Here is a 17,367-nt window from a genome sequence, read left to right as displayed (position 1 = left end):
TCTCCAGGCGCTATGATTTCTGCCTGTAGTGGAGGTGTCTAATTGTCCTGCTTCCCTGCTGTGCATGCACACTTTGACAATTAGTCTAGCACAGTGTTTCCCAAGCCCAGTCCTCAGGTACCCCTAACAGTGCAAGGTTTCCATATCTCCTTGCTGGAGCACAGGTGTATTCATTACTGACTGACACAATGTAACAGAAACACAGGTGATACTAATTATTTATCATGTCACCTGGAAAACCTTCACTTTTAGGGAGCCCTAAAGACTGGGTTTGGGAAACTCTGTACTACCAGGAAGAGAACATTTTTGCCACAGTGGAAAGGCAGCACCGAAAGTTAACGCTGCCTTACTGCAGTGAAACACCACCTCACTTTCAGATGCTGAAAATAGCTTAAAGTGGCTGTCCTAGTGAGATAAATTTTTTAAATAGTGGAGAAACTACATTTTTTATGGCTGCGATAAGTGGCAATAAAAAATTATAGTTATTTTTGAAATCATGGGCACTTTCATAAATGGACCCATCAATAATAGCTTAGCCCTCAAATTTGCACCTTCGCAAAACCATGGTGCACTGCGAGCAGGGCAGATTTAAAATGTGCGGACAGATTTCGAATTGGGAGGGGGCGTGTCTTAACTCAATTCTAAATTGCAATGTAAAAATGAAGCTGTCCAGCCTGTGTGTGCTACATGCGCCAGCAGCCAGTAGTATCCCTGCATGCAAAATGCAGTTCAACCACTTGCATTGCAACATGGTTTGTCCAGGTGCAAAATTGCTTTTTGCTTTAACACTAAATAAGGCCCTCAGGTGGTGAATAGAAAAGACTTGTTAAATAGCTGTACTTTACATTCAATTATATACAGTACTTTTTAATACTAATGTTGTTTTCCTTTGTTACTTGCAAAACTTGTAAAGATGAGGATAAAAATGAAAGTCATCCAACCCAGGGCCGGTGCTAGGGTCCATGGCGCCCTAGGCATTTTTACAAAATCGGCGCCCCCCCCTGCAAAAATCGGCTCCCTCCTCCCCCCTCACCCCGTCTCTCCTTACCTTGTCACACCACCGCCGCCTCTCTGCTCTATCTCCACCCCTCCACTCACTGACACTAGTAAGTGGAGGGGAGGAGACGGAGCAGAGAGGCGGCGGTGGAGAGCAATAGCCTCTTCCCCCCTCCCCCGTGCATCTGAATGCTGTGCGGCGGCCGTGACAGGTATGGTCAGCGGTCGCCGCACAGTTTTAAAGTCATTTACCATTATGTGGCGCCCTCCAGAGCCCGGCGCCCTAGGCAAGTGCCTAACCTTGCCTAATGGGAGCGCCGGGCCTGATCCAACCCCTGGTCAAGGTAAGAGCATTCATAGCCTTATTGTTAGCAGACTTGAGGTCAAGGAGGAAGGGAAGTTACTGATGCAGCCTGTGAGATGTTATATATAACATTCAGCCTATTGAACAACAATATCTGTAATTCAAAGCCAGACCTAGCCAATGAGTAGCTGGAGAGTTGGAGTACAACAAACTCTAGTGTAATGTTCACCTGTTGCCACGAACACCGTGAGCAAGCTTGGGCCCTGCCTATTTTTTACTTTTTATTTAGAGATTTACTAAACACATGATTTTTGGGGGATCCCGACAAATCCTGAATGTTTAGTGCCCTGACTTCCATGCAATTCAAGTGCACAGGAAAGAATTATCCCTGTTACTAACAAACACAACTTTATCGTCTATATGCAAATTAGATTCAGTATCGCATTTGATTAAATAAAGGATTTTTTATTTAGTCGAATATAAAATCTGTATCTAATATGGCGAAAGTAAGTGTTAATTAATGTTATCTTATTAATATCACTGATGGTTTTTTATTTTATTTCCAATATGTGTAAACATGAAGATGGAAAGATAAGCCAACCAACACTTAATCAAGGTGAGTTTATTCATCTTCATGGAAGAGGTTGGGGAGTTTATTAAATAATGTATTTGGGTGGACTTCTCTAATAATCTCTGTAGACATCTGTACAACAATTCAACTACACACTGGCTTATGCATACGGAGGCATTATAACATACTGAGAAGCACCTCTTAGCTGGATTTGCTCCTAACTATAAATTAGGTACTTAATATTAATTCAGCTTTCAAAAAGGCTGCCTCCATTGTCTCTATTGTGTGAAGGTGACAGGTCTACTTTAATTTTCTCTCTTAGTGTTCCCTCCTCTGCACTACCCTTCATTCTCTTTCTCATCGTCTTCACTATACCAAAGTGCAACATAGAGATAGCAAGCCTAATAGAGAGCATAGCGTACGCTGACAACTCAACTCAGAACCCAAGTCAAGTTATGAGTTGAGAGCACATTATATTACATGTACTCTCCTAAGTGGATGGGGGTAAAGAGACCCCCACCTGCACCTTGCACAAGATAGGCACAAAACAATGTAGAACCTGGTGATATATGATCTTTAAATGAACTACATTGCTTCAAATAATCTCTTACAATACTGGGTGACATTTTCAAAATCTGGAGCAAGACCTTTCTAAAAATATAATAAATACATTTTCTGTTGCCTTCTATTTTTCCTTTTTCTTTCTTTTTAAGGACACTAAGACCAGCACCAATAATGTCTCATTTCATCCCCGCTAGTTTGTTTGTATTAGTTGTGCAGGGAATGACCACATACAGAACTCCAGGACCAGATCATTTCATTTTATGACTGTTTTTATTAGGGATGTGCACCGGCGACTTTTGAGGTCTCGTGTTTTGTGTTTTGGATCCGGATTTTCGTTATTTTTGAGGTTCGGATTTGTCTCGCAAAACACTTGACGAAAGGTCTCGGTTCGGATTTAAGGTATTGGATTCGGATTTTTTTTGAAAAAAACATAAAAAGTTTAAAAATCAAGTTTTTGGGCTTATTTTCACTCCTAGGCTATTATTAACCTCAATAACATTCAATAACAAGCATTTCCACTAATTTACAGTGTATTCTGAATCTGAACACCTCACAATATAGTTATTAGTCCAAAACGTTGCAACAAGGTATCTTTCTGGACTGCGTAGAGGAGTGGGTCACCACAATATATATTAAAAACCCTGAACTTTTATGAATCGCACCAATAAATGTACCTGGACTGCGTAGAGGAGTGGGTCACCACAATATATTAAAAACCCTGAACTTTTATGAATCGCACCAATAAATGTACCTGGACTGCGTAGAGGAGTGGGTCACCACAATATATATAATAAGAAAACCATCAACTGGTTTGATTCGCACCAATAAATGTACCTGGACTGCGTAGAGGAGTGGGTCACCACAATATATTAAAAACCCTGAACTTTTATGAATCGCACCAATAAATGTACCTGGACTGCGTAGAGGAGTGGGTCACCACAATATATTAAAAACCCTGAACTTTTATGAATCGCACCAATAAATGTACCTGGACTGCGTAGAGGAGTGGGTCACCACAATATATTAAAAACCCTGAACTTTTATGAATCGCACCAATAAATGTACCTGGACTGCGTAGAGGAGTGGGTCACCACAATATATTAAAAACCCTGAACTTTTATGAATCGCACCAATAAATGTACCTGGACTGCGTAGAGGAGTGGGTCACCACAATATATATAATAAGAAAACCATCAACTTGTTTGATTCGCACCAATAAATGTACCTGGACTGCGTAGAGGAGTGGGTCACCACAATATATTAAAAACCCTGAACTTTTATGAATCGCACCAATAAATGTACCTGGACTGCGTAGAGGAGTGGGTCACCACAATATCTTAAAAACCCTGAACTTTTATGAATCGCACCAATAAATGTACCTGGACTGCGTAGAGGAGTGGGTCACCACAATATATATAATAAGAAAACCATCAACTTGTTTGATTCGCACCAATAAATGTACCTGGACTGCGTAGAGGAGTGGGTCACCACAATATATATAATAAGAAAACCATCAACTTGTTTGATTCGCACCAATAAATGTACCTGGACTGCGTAGAGGAGTGGGCACTGGGCACCACAATAAAATATATAAAAAACCTTCAACAGGTCTGCATTACACTACACATACGGCTGCTCCTCCATCCTCTCCATCATATACATGTTGGAGTTTTAGCGTGTGACAACCTCTTGTTTTTGATAATGTCAGTGCATTTTGAATATTTTTCAATTTGCCCCACACCACTGAATGTACTTTATCTATGATACGCATCTATCTATCTTGACTGCGTAGTGTGGTGGCCCCGGTACACAATTTGGTACCGGGGCCACAATAAAATAAATACACCCTCCACGTGTCAGAATTCCACCAAACAAGTATCTGGACTGCGTAGTGGGGTGGCCCCGGTACCCAACTTGATACCGGGGCCACAATAAAATAAATACACCCTCCACGTGTCAGAATTCCACCAAACAAGTATCTGGACTGCGTAGTGGGGTGGCCCCGGTACCCAACTTGATACCGGGGCCACAATAAAATAAATACACCCTCCACGTGTCAGAATTCCACCAAACAAGTATCTGGACTGCGTAGTGGGGTGGCCCCGGTACCCAACTTGATACCGGGGCCACAATAAAATAAATACACCCTCCACGTGTCAGAATTCCACCAAACAAGTATCTGGACTGCGTAGTGGGGTGGCCCCGGTACCCAACTTGATACCGGGGCCACAATAAAATAAATACACCCTCCACGTGTCAGAATTCCACCAAACAAGTATCTGGACTGCGTAGTGGGGTGGCCCCGGTACCCAACTTGATACCGGGGCCACAATAAAATAAATACACCCTCCACGTGTCAGAATTCCACCAAACAAGTATCTGGACTGCGTAGTGGGGTGGCCCCGGTACCCAACTTAAAACCGGGGCCACAATACCTCCTCCAAACATGCTACAGACAATTCGTCATTGAGATCCCATTAAGTATGTTAAAGACAGACAGGGTCCAAGTGTTATTAGTTGACTTTGTAAAGAAAAAGACTGTCCCTGTTGCACATAGTCGTGCAATCAAGACTGACTTTTTCATTTAAAGGCACGATCTTTCAAGTGTAGTGTTTGTAAGTCTAAGTCATATTATACTTTTGGTAAAATTGGTTTTTTTTGTTCCTCTTTATGTTAATTAATTAGTAATAGAATTAAAGTAGGAAATAGAATTAAATAGAATTAAAGTAGGAAATAGAGTGGTATAGAGTTGTAGTGTGGTATAGATAGAGTGGTCCACACAATATAATAATAAAACCCTCAACTGGTCTGAATTCCACCAAACAAGTATCTTGACTGCGTAGTGTGGTGGCCCCGGTACACAATTTGGTACCGAGGCCACAATATAATTAAAAAACCCTCCACGTGTCGGAATTCCACCAAACAAGTATCTGGACTGCATAGTGGGGTGGCCCCGGTACCCAATTTGATACCGGGGCCACAATACCTCCTCAAAACATGCTCCAGACAATTCGTCATTGACAGACCCCAGACAGACAGGGTCGTAGTGTTATTGTTTGACTTTGTAAACCCAAAAAAATGTCCCTGTTGCACTTGCACATAGTCGTGCAATCAAGACTGACTTTTTCATTTAAAGGCACGATCTTTCAAGTGTAGTGTTTGTAAGTCTAAGTCATATTATACTTTTGGTAAAATTGGTTTTTTTGGTTCCTCTTTATGGTAATTAATTAGTAATAGAATTAAAGTAGGAAATAGAATTAAATAGAATTAAAGTAGGAAATAGAGTGGTATAGAGTTGTAGTGTGGTATAGATAGAGTGGTCCACACAATATAATAATAAAACCCTCAACTGGTCTGAATTCCACCAAACAAGTATCTGGACTGCATAGTGGGGTGGCCCCGGTACCCAATTTGATACCGGGGCCACAATACCTCCTCAAAACATGCTCCAGACAATTCGTCATTGACAGACCCCAGACAGACAGGGTCGTAGTGTTACTGTTTGACTTTGTAAACCCAAAAAAATGTCCCTGTTGCACTTGCACATAGTCGTGCAATCAAGACTGACTTTTTCATTTAAAGGCACGATCTTTAAAGTGTCAGAAAGAGAGAGAAGACACAGGAGAGGAGAGTTGTAGCTGGGGACCTGGGGTGGAAGCTCCCAGGCTCCCCCAGCATTGCCTGGAAGTCTGAGCGTGGTGACTGAGCCAGGGCAAGGAATGTGTGCCCTGGATGAGGGGGAGAACTCCATGCCACTATAGTGAACCCAAGAGAGAGGGGGACACTGCACATGGAAGAGGCCCTGGAGTGAGGGCTGCTACAAGAGGCATGGTAGCTGTAGTGTCAGATCCTGAGGCTGAGAGTACACAGAGTGACGTGTCAGAGCACAGGAGACATTATCCCCGCAGAGGAGGGATGAGCTGCAGTTGAGAGGTCTGCTGTTGAAATAGGACATGCACACTTTAACAAACCAATCATTTCAGCGACAGGGCCTACCAAACAACTTTGACTGAAATGATTGGTTTGTTTGGGCCCCCACACCAAAAAAGCTATTCATCTCTCCCTGTACAGACTAAACAGGCTCTACTGAGGCAAGATGTCGTCCTCATCCTCAACCTCTGATTCCTCTCCCCCTACAGTGTGTACTTCCTCCTCATCACACATTATCAATTCGTCCCCGCTGGACTCCACAACCACAGGTCCCTCTGTAGTATCTGGAGGGCAGTGCTGTACTTCATTGAGGAATTGATTATTCATTTTTATAAACATCATTTTTTCAACGTTGTGAGGAAGCAACCTCCTTCGCCGCTCACTGACCAGGTTCCCCGCTGCACTAAAAACTCTTTCCGAGTACACACTGGAGGGGGGACAACTCAGGTAAAATAGAGCCAGTTTGTACAGGGGCTTCCAAACTGCCTTTTTTTCCTGCCAGTAACAATATGGACTGTCTGACATGTCTACTTGGATGGTGTCAGCAAAGTAATCATCCACAATTTTTTCTATTGTGACAGCATCCAATGCAGCGAGAGTAGACATGTCTGCAATGGTTGGCAGGTCCTTCAGTCCGGACCAGATGTTATCAGCATCCCCGCCAGTGCCTCTTTTGGGAAAACTGAGCTTTTTCCTCGCAGCCATAGATGTGGAAGAAAATGAGGGTGGAGCTGTTGGCATGTCACGGTCCTCTTCAGAGGACAATCTCCTGACCAGCAGGTCTTTGCACCGCTGTAGACTTGTGTCCGCCGGAAACAGAGACACAACATACGCTTTAAACCGAGGATCGAGCACGGTGGCCAGAATGTATTCCTCTGACTTTAAAAGAGTGACCACCCTCGGATCCTGGCAAAGCGTACGAAGGGCTACATCCACAAGAGCTACATGCTTGCTGTAATCGCAATGGCTTACCAGCTCCTCCCTCACTTTCTCCAGCTGCTTCTGCAACAGCCTGATCAGGGGAATGACCTGACTCAAGCTGGCAGTGTCGGAACTGACTTCTCGTGTGGCAAGTTCAAATGGCTGCAGAACCTTGCACAACACGGAAATCAGTCTCCACTGCGCTTGACTCAGGCGCATCCCCACTCCTTTGCCTATGTCGTAGGTGGCTGTGTAGGCCTGAATGGCCTTTTGCTGCTCCTCCATCCTCTGCAGCATATAGAGGGTGGAGTTCCAGCGCGTCACAACCTCTTGTTTGAGGTGATGGCAGGGCAGGTTCAAGCTTTTCTGATGTGCCTCTAGTCTGCGGTAGGCACTGGCTGAATGCCGAAAGTGTCCAGCAATTTTGCGGGCCACCGCAAGCATCTCCTGCACACCCCTGTCACTCTTGAGGTAATGCTGCACCACCAAATTAATGGTGTGGGCAAAACATGGGACGTGCTGGAAATTGCCCATATTTAATGCCCGCACAATGTTACTGGCATTGTCTGACACCACAAATCCCCATGAGAGTCTAAGTGGGGTAAGCCACTGGGAGATAATTTCCCTCATTTTCTCTAATATGTTGGCAGCGTTGTGCCTCTTATTAAAGCCTGTAATGCACAATGTTGCCTGCCTTTGCATGAGCAGCCATTTTGTAGATGCTGCTACTGATGCAGCTGTTGCTGTTGCTGCGGAAGGGGATGCATCTACCCAGTGGGCTGTCACAGTCATATAGTCCTTCGTTTGCCCAGAACCACTTGTCCACATGTCCGTGGTTAAGTGGACAGTGGGTACAACCGCATTTTTAAGAGCACTGAGGACACTTGATCGTACTTCTCTGTACATTTTTGGTATCGCCTGCCTAGTGAAGTGGAATCTCGAGGGGATTTGGTACCGGGGACACAATACCTCCATCAACCCTCTAAATCCCACTCCACTGATGGCGGACACCGGGCGCACGTCTAACACCAACATTGCAGTTACAGCCGCAGTTATACGCTTTGCAATAGGGTGACTACTATCGTATTTGGTGGTCATGGCAAACGACTGTTGGACGGTCAATTGTTTGGTGAAAGACTTAGCGGTCTTACGACTTCCCCTCTGGGAAGATGACCGACTAACAGCAGCAACAGCAGCAGTGGCAGTAGTAGGCGTACCGCTGCAGGATTCCTCGGATGAATCCCGTATTGAGGAGGACTCAGTCTGGCTGGTGACTTGGGCTGCAGGACTGAATCTGATGGAGATTGTGGAGGAAGTTGACGAGGAGGGTGTTGCTGGTGTGTATCCAACTGGACCACGGGATTTAGGTGTCCCTGTACCGATGAGGGTCCTAGCCCCAGTTCCTGAACTAACCACTGAACTATGAAGGTTATTCAGGTGACGTATAAGGGAGGATGTTCCTAGGTGGGCAAGATCCTTACCCCTGCTTATTTGAGCTTTACATAAGCTACATATTGCCATACATTGGTTGTCTGGATTTGGATAAAAATAACTCCAGACCGAAGAGGTGCATTTTTTGGTCTTCTGACCAGGCATGACGATGGGCTTTTTCATCCCATGGACATCAGCTGTTTCCCCCCCTGGTGCCTCATTTACAATAACCACATCACCATCCTCATCATCAAGTTCCTCCACAGCGCCAGCTACATCATCAATAGCCTCCTCCCGAGCCACCTCTTCCCGTACAGTGATGGGAAGGTCAGGCTTGACAACCACCAACACCCTTGGACTCGCCTTGGGGATTTGTGATAATTTCTCTTTAGAAGGCAGAGTTGTTTGCTGTTTTGTTGCTGACAGCATAACTCTCTTCAATTTTTTGTAGGGGGGGGGAGGAGGAGGAGGGCTAAGATCCGTGGGTGAAGCTGAACCACTAGTCATGAACACGGGCCAGGGCCTAAGCCGTTCCTTGCCACTCCGTGTCGTAAATGGCATATTGGCAACTTTACGTTTCTCCTCAGATGATTTTAAGTTTCTCTTTTTGCTACTTTTTCTTAACTTGGGCTTTTTGGATTTTACATGCCCGGTACTACGAGATTGGGCATCGGGCTTGGAAGACGACGTTGATGGCATTTCATCGTCTATGTCATGACTAGTGGCAGCAGCTTCAGCATTAGGAGGAAGTGGGTCTTGATCTTTCCCTACTTTATCCTCCAAATTTTTGGTCTCCATTATATGTAGCACAAGATACTGCAGAATGTGTGAACTTGGTAATATTGCAGTACCAATGGACTTATAATGCTGGATTGGTTTTGCAAATTTGGTTATAATTATTATATATTTTTTTTTTTTTTTTAATTTTTTATTTTTTTTTACTTTTTATTTATTTTTTACAAACTTGGGAATAATGGGGAAATAACTATGCCCTTAGAAGCACAGAGCACAGGACACAGCACCACTGGACTGAACAGGACACGGCACAGGACCCAGCAGCACTACGGAACTCAGCAGGACAGAGCACAGGACACAGCACCACTGGACTGATACTGCAGAATGTGTAAACTTTGTAATATTGCAGTACCACTGGACTTTTACTGCTGAATGTGTGAACTTGGTTATATTGCAGTACCAATGGACTTATAATGCTGGATTGGTTTTGCAAATTTGGTTATAATTATTATATATTTTTTTTTTTTTTAAATTTTTTTTTTTTTTTTATTTTTTACAAACTTGGGAATAATGGGGAAATAACTATGCCCTTAGAAGCACAGAGCACAGGACACAGCACCACTGGACTGAACAGGACACGGCACAGGACCCAGCAGCACTACGGAACTTAGCAGGACAGAGCACAGGACACAGCACCACTGGACTGATACTGCAGAATGTGTAAACTTTGTAATATTGCAGTACCACTGGACTTTTACTGCTGAATGTGTGAACTTGGTAATATTGCAGTACCAATGGGCTTATACTGCAGGATTGGTTGTGAAAATTTTGTGGTAATTAAAAAATATTAAAGTAGTTTTTGGTATTTTATAAAAAAAACTTTTTTTTATTTTTTTAAACACAGGGGAATATTGGGGAAATAACTATGCCCTTAGAAGCACAGAGCACAGGACACAGCACCACTGGACTGAACAGGACACAGCACAGGACCCAGCAGCACCACTGACCTCAGAAGGACAGAGCACAGCACACAGCACCACTGGACTGATACTGCAGAACACAGCACAGCACAGCACAGCACAGCACAGCACAGCACAGCACAGCACAGCACAGAACTAAACAGCACAGAACTAAACAGCACAGAACTAAACAGCACAGAACTAAACAGCACAGAACTAAACAGCACAGAGGACCACCTAACACACCCTCCCTCTACCCTGATCAATGCCCGAGTGAAGATGGCGGCGACTAGCGGGGAATTTATAGGATCCGAGTATCGCGAGATCCGACAACGGGATTATGAGTCAGAGCCTCAGTTTCACTTTTGAATTTGGCGCCAATACCCGGATCTGTCTCGGATCCGACTCGGATCCGCAACGTTCGGGTGGGCTCGGATTTCTGAAATCCGAGCGCGCTCATCCCTAGTTTTTATACATTTTGCTGAGTCATTCTTGAACCTTCTCTCTATGTTTTAGCACAAATTGTGCACTGAAATGCAATGTTAGTAATTAAGTCATATTGACATCACCTCTCTTTCATTATTTGTGAACAGAGCAGACTTGAATCCAATGCTGTGTTGAATTACTGTTTACTGTCATTATTTACTGTAAAGGAAGCTGTCAACAGTTAATTTACTTTGGACAGTCCCCATTTCCAGCAGCTGAAATTGGGCATAATTTGCTTGAATTTGGTTGTGGTTTGAGCAAATGAAGTCAACGGCCTACTTTTCCACATTTTTCCAGTCAGAAACAATAAACCATACTTCCAATGTGTGTATTGCTCTGCAATATCTATTCATTATCCATTAATTTAGCTATATAATGTAATTTACTTGATTTATTTTTCTACCTCTCCTTTAACTTAATGTCTCCTATAGACCCTAAACTACTCCGATACTACCAGCGCGTTGTGGGAGAAATTGCCTTTCAACTAGATCGAAGGATTCTATGTTCAATATTTCAGGAGCTAGATCAACTTTATGGGTTTTTTATGTCTAATATAGAAGAGATGATTCACCAGGTAACAGAGCATCGCTAATATAATTCTATTGTATTGTGCATACTGTGATAGAGTCAAGGGTGAGGTGTATTATAACAGGTATATTTCACCTCAATTTCTAACATACTGCTTTTAAAACCTCAGGAGAACGTGTGTTTGTAGCTGCTGTAAGACAAGACTCTAAGGGCTAGATTTACTTGGCTGCGGGTTTGAAAAAGTGGAGATGTTGCCTATAGCAACCAATCAGAGTCTAGCTTTCATTTTTAGTACCTTCTACAAAATGACAGCTAGAATCTGATTGGTTGCTATAGGCAACATCCCCACTTTTTGAAACCTGCAGCTTAGTAAATCTAGCCCTAAGACTTTTTTCGGCTTGTGAAAAAGCCAGAAAAAGGTCTTGGGGTTTATGAATGGAAAGAGTAAGGTGGGTTCCATCCATTAGGCCTGTAGCCAGGTCTTTAAGGTTACCTGCTAACCTGCTGCTAATCAGGAGGTGCACCTGAGTAGTGCAGGTAAAAGGCTGCTCCCCAGCACTGTCTCTCTCTCACTGCCTGGGAACTGAGGCTGGTGAGTCTCTGTGAGAGGAAACCATGCTATTTTGCCTGTGATTAAACGGTACTGACCCTGTTTATGTTTTAATTTAGTTTGGTAGTCAGAATTTACAAATATTTAGTAAGAGCTGGACAGCAATGTGTTTATTTTGAAGTTATCTTTTGTTGCTTAATAAAATTGGCAGAGGCTAGTTGTACTGAAAACCCTGGACTCGTGTGACATCATTGCTGCTGTTTACTACCATCTACCCCTCACATGGTCACAATAGTTGAAATTCCCATAATGTTATAAAAATCCCTTTTCCTGCTGCATGTATTGATACAGATGGCAGAATAGGCTATGTAAAGTTTATTGAGGGAAATTTTTGTTTTAAGAAAGGCTTAAGGATAAGTATCATATATGTTGAAATGCTTATATAGTAGGAATTACCAAAAAAGAGATTTCTTGCACCAGGCTTCTTAAGCAGTAGCTGTTTTATTTCAGCATAATACAGCATAGCACAAACTGTAAAGATTCCACGGCTTCCTGACACACTAGGTTCACCCACAAGCCCTCACTATTGTCCAGTTGTTATTCAGCGTCAAAGCCCCACCCACCAGATCCCACAATCCTTTTATACACAAACACACACCACAGTAATCACACCCATGTCCTGCACCTTTGTGTAAACTCCTTTCTCAAGGTAACAGCAGGATCATTAACCCTGTCTGTACCTTTCACTGCTGGACAGGTCCTATTTTGGTTACCTTTTCCACAATATATATATATATATATATATATATATATATATATATATATGTGTGTTATAGTGATTGTGAATTTTCTATAGTATATACACAGCATTAATGCAGAGATCTTAGTGGGGTTATATTTCTAAGTATTAAACAACTTAAGTAAGGAACATGTGCAAGGAGGTGATTAAGCAATGAAACTATATAGCAACAGTGTAAATAGTGAGTGTATAATAATATATTTTTAAATGCCCTATTTCACTCTTACAATAATCATGTGCATTTCCATACCATTTTAAATAAGACAACTATAACATGTATAATCAAAACTTCGACCCAAAATACAGAATGTAAATACTACTTGTGACAGGATGGACCGCCTATGCCACCCTGTCTGTTGTTGCTAGGAACCGGCTGGGCTTACTTTGACACCGTTCCCTTTCGTTAACCAAAAAGCGCCCTCTTTCCGCAGTAGGAGGGGCTTACACGAGCTGCCACCACTGTGCTCATATACCGGCACCCAGAACCGGGTCTCTTCTGCGTAACCGACGCTGCTAGCGTGTCTCCTTGCTGGTGTACCTGGCTGGTAACTCCGGACCTCTTACTATGGATCCGTGAATGGATCCCCACTGGCCTATCACACTAACCAGGGCTGCTGGGTAGCGCAGAGCGTTGGCACTGGAAACGCTTGGGTCCAAACCGCAGAGACAGGCGGAGAACGGATTCGATTTTAGGGTCTAATCTGTAGATCACAGGAAAACAGCAATATTGAAGATGATTCTAAGCAGGTCTTTGAAGCAAGATGGTTTATTGCTCACACACACTGGTGGAAGGTCCCAGTGTGATAAGGTCAGATGACAATTCAGAAGAACACTTACATGCTCACAGAGCTCATCTTTTATACAGCTCAGAAATAGTCTATTTTTAGAAACAGGATATACTCTATTGACACAAACATGAATTTACATACATTTCAAGGCTAACAAAATTTACACTTATCTATGAAATTCACTCTGGCAAAGGCCACACAGTAACGAACCCCTGATGAGGTCTTTGGCCAGAGCAGGCATGACACTTCATCACAAAACCTCGTCAGCACTTTCTGCCATCAGACTTCCTTGCACATGTCCTAATTGCAGGTTTCCACAAGCAACCTTACAAATCCTAAACAAGGACACTTCCATACTAAATACATCACAATACACACAAGACCTCCATCCACAAAGGCCTATTGCGGCGGTTCCCAAACTGTGCGCCGCGGCTCCCAGGGGTGCCGGGGCGCTGTCACTGGGGTGCTGCGGGCCAGACATGGAAAAAAGAAAGAAAACAGGAACTTACCAATCTGCCGGGCGCCGGGACCCAGCAGACTCCTCTCTCCCCCGCAGCTGTCACTGAATATCGACGTCAGTGACAAGCTGCTGCGGGAGAGAGGAGGCTGCTGGGTCCCGGCACCCGACGGATTGGTAAGTTCCTGTTTTCTTTCTTTTTTCTATGACTGGCGCCTGGTGCGGGGCAGAGGAGGGGAACAGAGAGCGGAGGAGGGGGACAGAGGAGGGGGGCAGATGGCAGAGGAGGGGGACAGAGAGCAGAGCAGGGGGACAGAGGGCAGAGGAGGGGGACAGATGAGGGGGACAGCGTGACAGAGGGCAGCGGAGGGGGACAGAGGGCAGAGGAGGGGGACAGCATGAGAGAGGGCAGAGGAGGGGGACAGCGTGACAGAAGGCAAAGGAGGGGACAGCGTGAGAGAGGGCAGAGGGGGCAACGTGAGAGAGGGCATTGTGCCTGGATGCAGAGGGGGCAGTGTGCCTGGATGCAGAGGGGGCAGAGTGTCTGGATGCAGAGGGGCATTTTTTATTCATACAACTAAATAAGTATTTCTGTCGTGACCTAAATACTTATTACAATTTTTTGACCCAACTACTTCTAAAACAGGACTGCTCAGTAATTATTTTGGAGGGGTGCCTTGAAAAAATTTGGAGACTCTAACGGTGCCACGAACTGAAAAAGTTTGGGAACCACTGGCCTATTGTATCAGTTATATGCATCATAAATAAGGATTATCCTTTAGTAAGGTGAAAACAGGAAAGACCAACTTGTCTACCCTGGTCTCAGAGATAACGACTTCCTATCTTACAATAAACAAAAAGAAGTGCCCATGCAGTTATATAAATATGCGCCCTGCGCTATTTCCTTTATTTTACCAAAAGTTATTTATCAGTGATCCAGTCACACTACTAAACACTAGAGATGCTCACTGTGTTTTGGTTTTGGATCTGGATTACCTTCGGGTTTTGGTTTTGCTAAAACTGCCCGTTATTTTTTTCACAAAATTCAATTTTTTGGGCTAAAATCACATAATTTAGGTATTATTTTGTTAAAGAGAATGTTTAACTGCACCAAGTGTACCACTCATAACCTCCTCCACTTATATAGTTCCTCCTAACTCCAACTTGGTATAGATATTTATTGAGGAGGGGTGCACCCGGTCATATAATTGGGTAACCTTATTCAGCAAAAAGAAAAGAAAATGACCTTAAGGGGCACTGATGAATGGAAATAGACAACATATATATTTACATTATATTGATATGTTGGTGACACTAAAATCACTCTTTATTATGTATCAATTTAGAACGTACTTCTAATAGCGAAATAGTTAAAATTTGTAATTGGAAACATACATTGATATATACATAAATCAGTTAAAATAGACAATACTTTATTGTCTAGCCGCGAGGCTACTCTGATGTTCTTATGTGATAATTGAATAAATATTTTCATAAAACCGCATTCACGGTATGACAATCAACTCCAATTGTATACTGACACTCAATATGTATCTCCTATGTATAATAAGGAGATTTACACCTCTAATAGTGGGCTATTGATAGGTTAAATCTGACGGGGATTAATATCCCTCTCATAAACCCTAAAGCCCCTTTTTTATAACGGTATTGCTAAAAATAGGAAGTGTGCCTCTATTAACAGATATAATGCTATTATTAACTCCTATGATCTAGACTCTAGCCTGTCTCTGATACCACTCCTAAACAGGTCTATGGAGGTGGTAACGTAAATCTCAAACAAGAAACTTTTTGCCTTGTTAAAGCTACTAGCGAAACGCGCGTCGGCGGATGCCGCGCTCGCTACTCTGCAACTCCAATTGCACTATATTATTTACACCTCCAATACTATAGGCAGCTAGTCTAATTATAGCATATGTTAGCAGCTAGCGGTGCCCACTATCTCAGTAGTTCCCAGTACTGCAGCAGATAGCTAGACTGCAGTACTGTAGAGATTTGAGATTTACGTTACCACCTCCATAGACCTGTTTAGGAGTGGTATCAGAGACAGGCTAGAGTCTAGATCATAGGAGTTAATAATAGCATTATATCTGTTAATAGAGGCACACTTCCTATTTTTAGCAATACCGTTATAAAAAGGGGCTTTAGGGTTTATGAGAGGGATATTAATCCCCGTCAGATTTAACCTATCAATAGCCCACTATTAGAGGTGTAAATCTCCTTATTATACATAGGAGATACATATTGAGTGTCAGTATACAATTGGAGTTGATTGTCATACCGTGAATGCGGTTTTATGAAAATATTTATTCAATTATCACATAAGAACATCAGAGTAGCCTCGCGGCTAGACAATAAAGTATTGTCTATTTTAACTGATTTATGTATATATCAATGTATGTTTCCAATTACAAATTTTAACTATTTCGCTATTAGAAGTACGTTCTAAATTGATACATAATAAAGAGTGATTTTAGTGTCACCAACATATCAATATAATGTAAATATATATGTTGTCTATTTCCATTCATGAGTGCCCCTTAAGGTCATTTTCTTTTCTTTTTGCTGAATAAGGTATTATTTTGTACCTACATTATTATTAACCTCACGCACACTAATTTCCAGTCATTTCCATGCAATTTTTACCATCTCACAGGTCGCAATATGTTTTTCATACACTTTCAGCTAAATACTGCAGCGAGCTGGCTGGATATTAAGCGACAGAGCAACGACACAAACACACTGTAGTTTATATCACATCTAGAAAACATTGCCACACACCAGTGTCACAAACTCACAATAGAAAAGTAATAAAAAATGGAACTGGCCTCCCACCCACCAATATGTTGGATCTTACAAAGGACATGCACACTTTAACAAACCAAGCACTTCAGCGACAAGGGCTGCCACTTTTGTGGCTGAAGTGTTTGGTTTGTTTGGGCCCCCCCTAAACTAGCTATCAATGACCTAAAGGCAGGTTAGACCAACAGTGCTGTCAAATGAATTCTACACTGTCAAGATGTTGTCGTAGTCATCTTCAGCATCATCCTCATCCTCATCATTGTGTACATCATCATCACAGACTATTAATTAATCTCTGCTGGAATTGGTCATTACAGAAGTGTTAGTACTTGGATGTATTTGCCGGTAAAGGCCTTCCTCATGGAAGATGTAGTTCATTTAGACGAACATCATCTGTCCACATTTTTAGGAAGTAACCTCCTACGTCGATCACTGACAAGGTTCCCGGCTGTGCTGAAAACTCTTTCAGAGTACACACTGGAGGGTGGGCAGCTTAGGTATTGGAAAGCGAGTTTGTACATGGGTTTC

General features: G+C 42.9%; 1 protein-coding gene across 4 annotated transcripts in view; it reads left to right on the top strand.

Annotated features, from left to right (window-relative positions):
• LOC142140167 (speriolin-like protein) overlaps positions 1 to 17,367 on the top strand; it is a 52,407-nt gene that overhangs the window by 31,411 nt on the left and 3,629 nt on the right. For 2 of the 4 annotated variants that reach the window (XM_075198018.1, XM_075198016.1), the window contains 2 exons: positions 1,884 to 1,916; positions 11,329 to 11,471. In XM_075198018.1, the coding sequence (XP_075054119.1) occupies positions 1,884 to 1,916; positions 11,329 to 11,471 (176 nt within the window). The remainder of the gene's footprint in view (positions 1 to 1,883; positions 1,917 to 11,328; positions 11,472 to 17,367) is intronic. The other 2 variants (XM_075198019.1, XM_075198017.1) reach the window with 1 other exon arrangement.

This window comes from Mixophyes fleayi, chromosome 2 (assembly GCF_038048845.1).
Source record: "Mixophyes fleayi isolate aMixFle1 chromosome 2, aMixFle1.hap1, whole genome shotgun sequence".
NCBI classification, from domain to species: domain Eukaryota; kingdom Metazoa; phylum Chordata; class Amphibia; order Anura; family Limnodynastidae; genus Mixophyes; species Mixophyes fleayi.
This window is presented reverse-complemented; position numbering and strand designations above follow the sequence as displayed.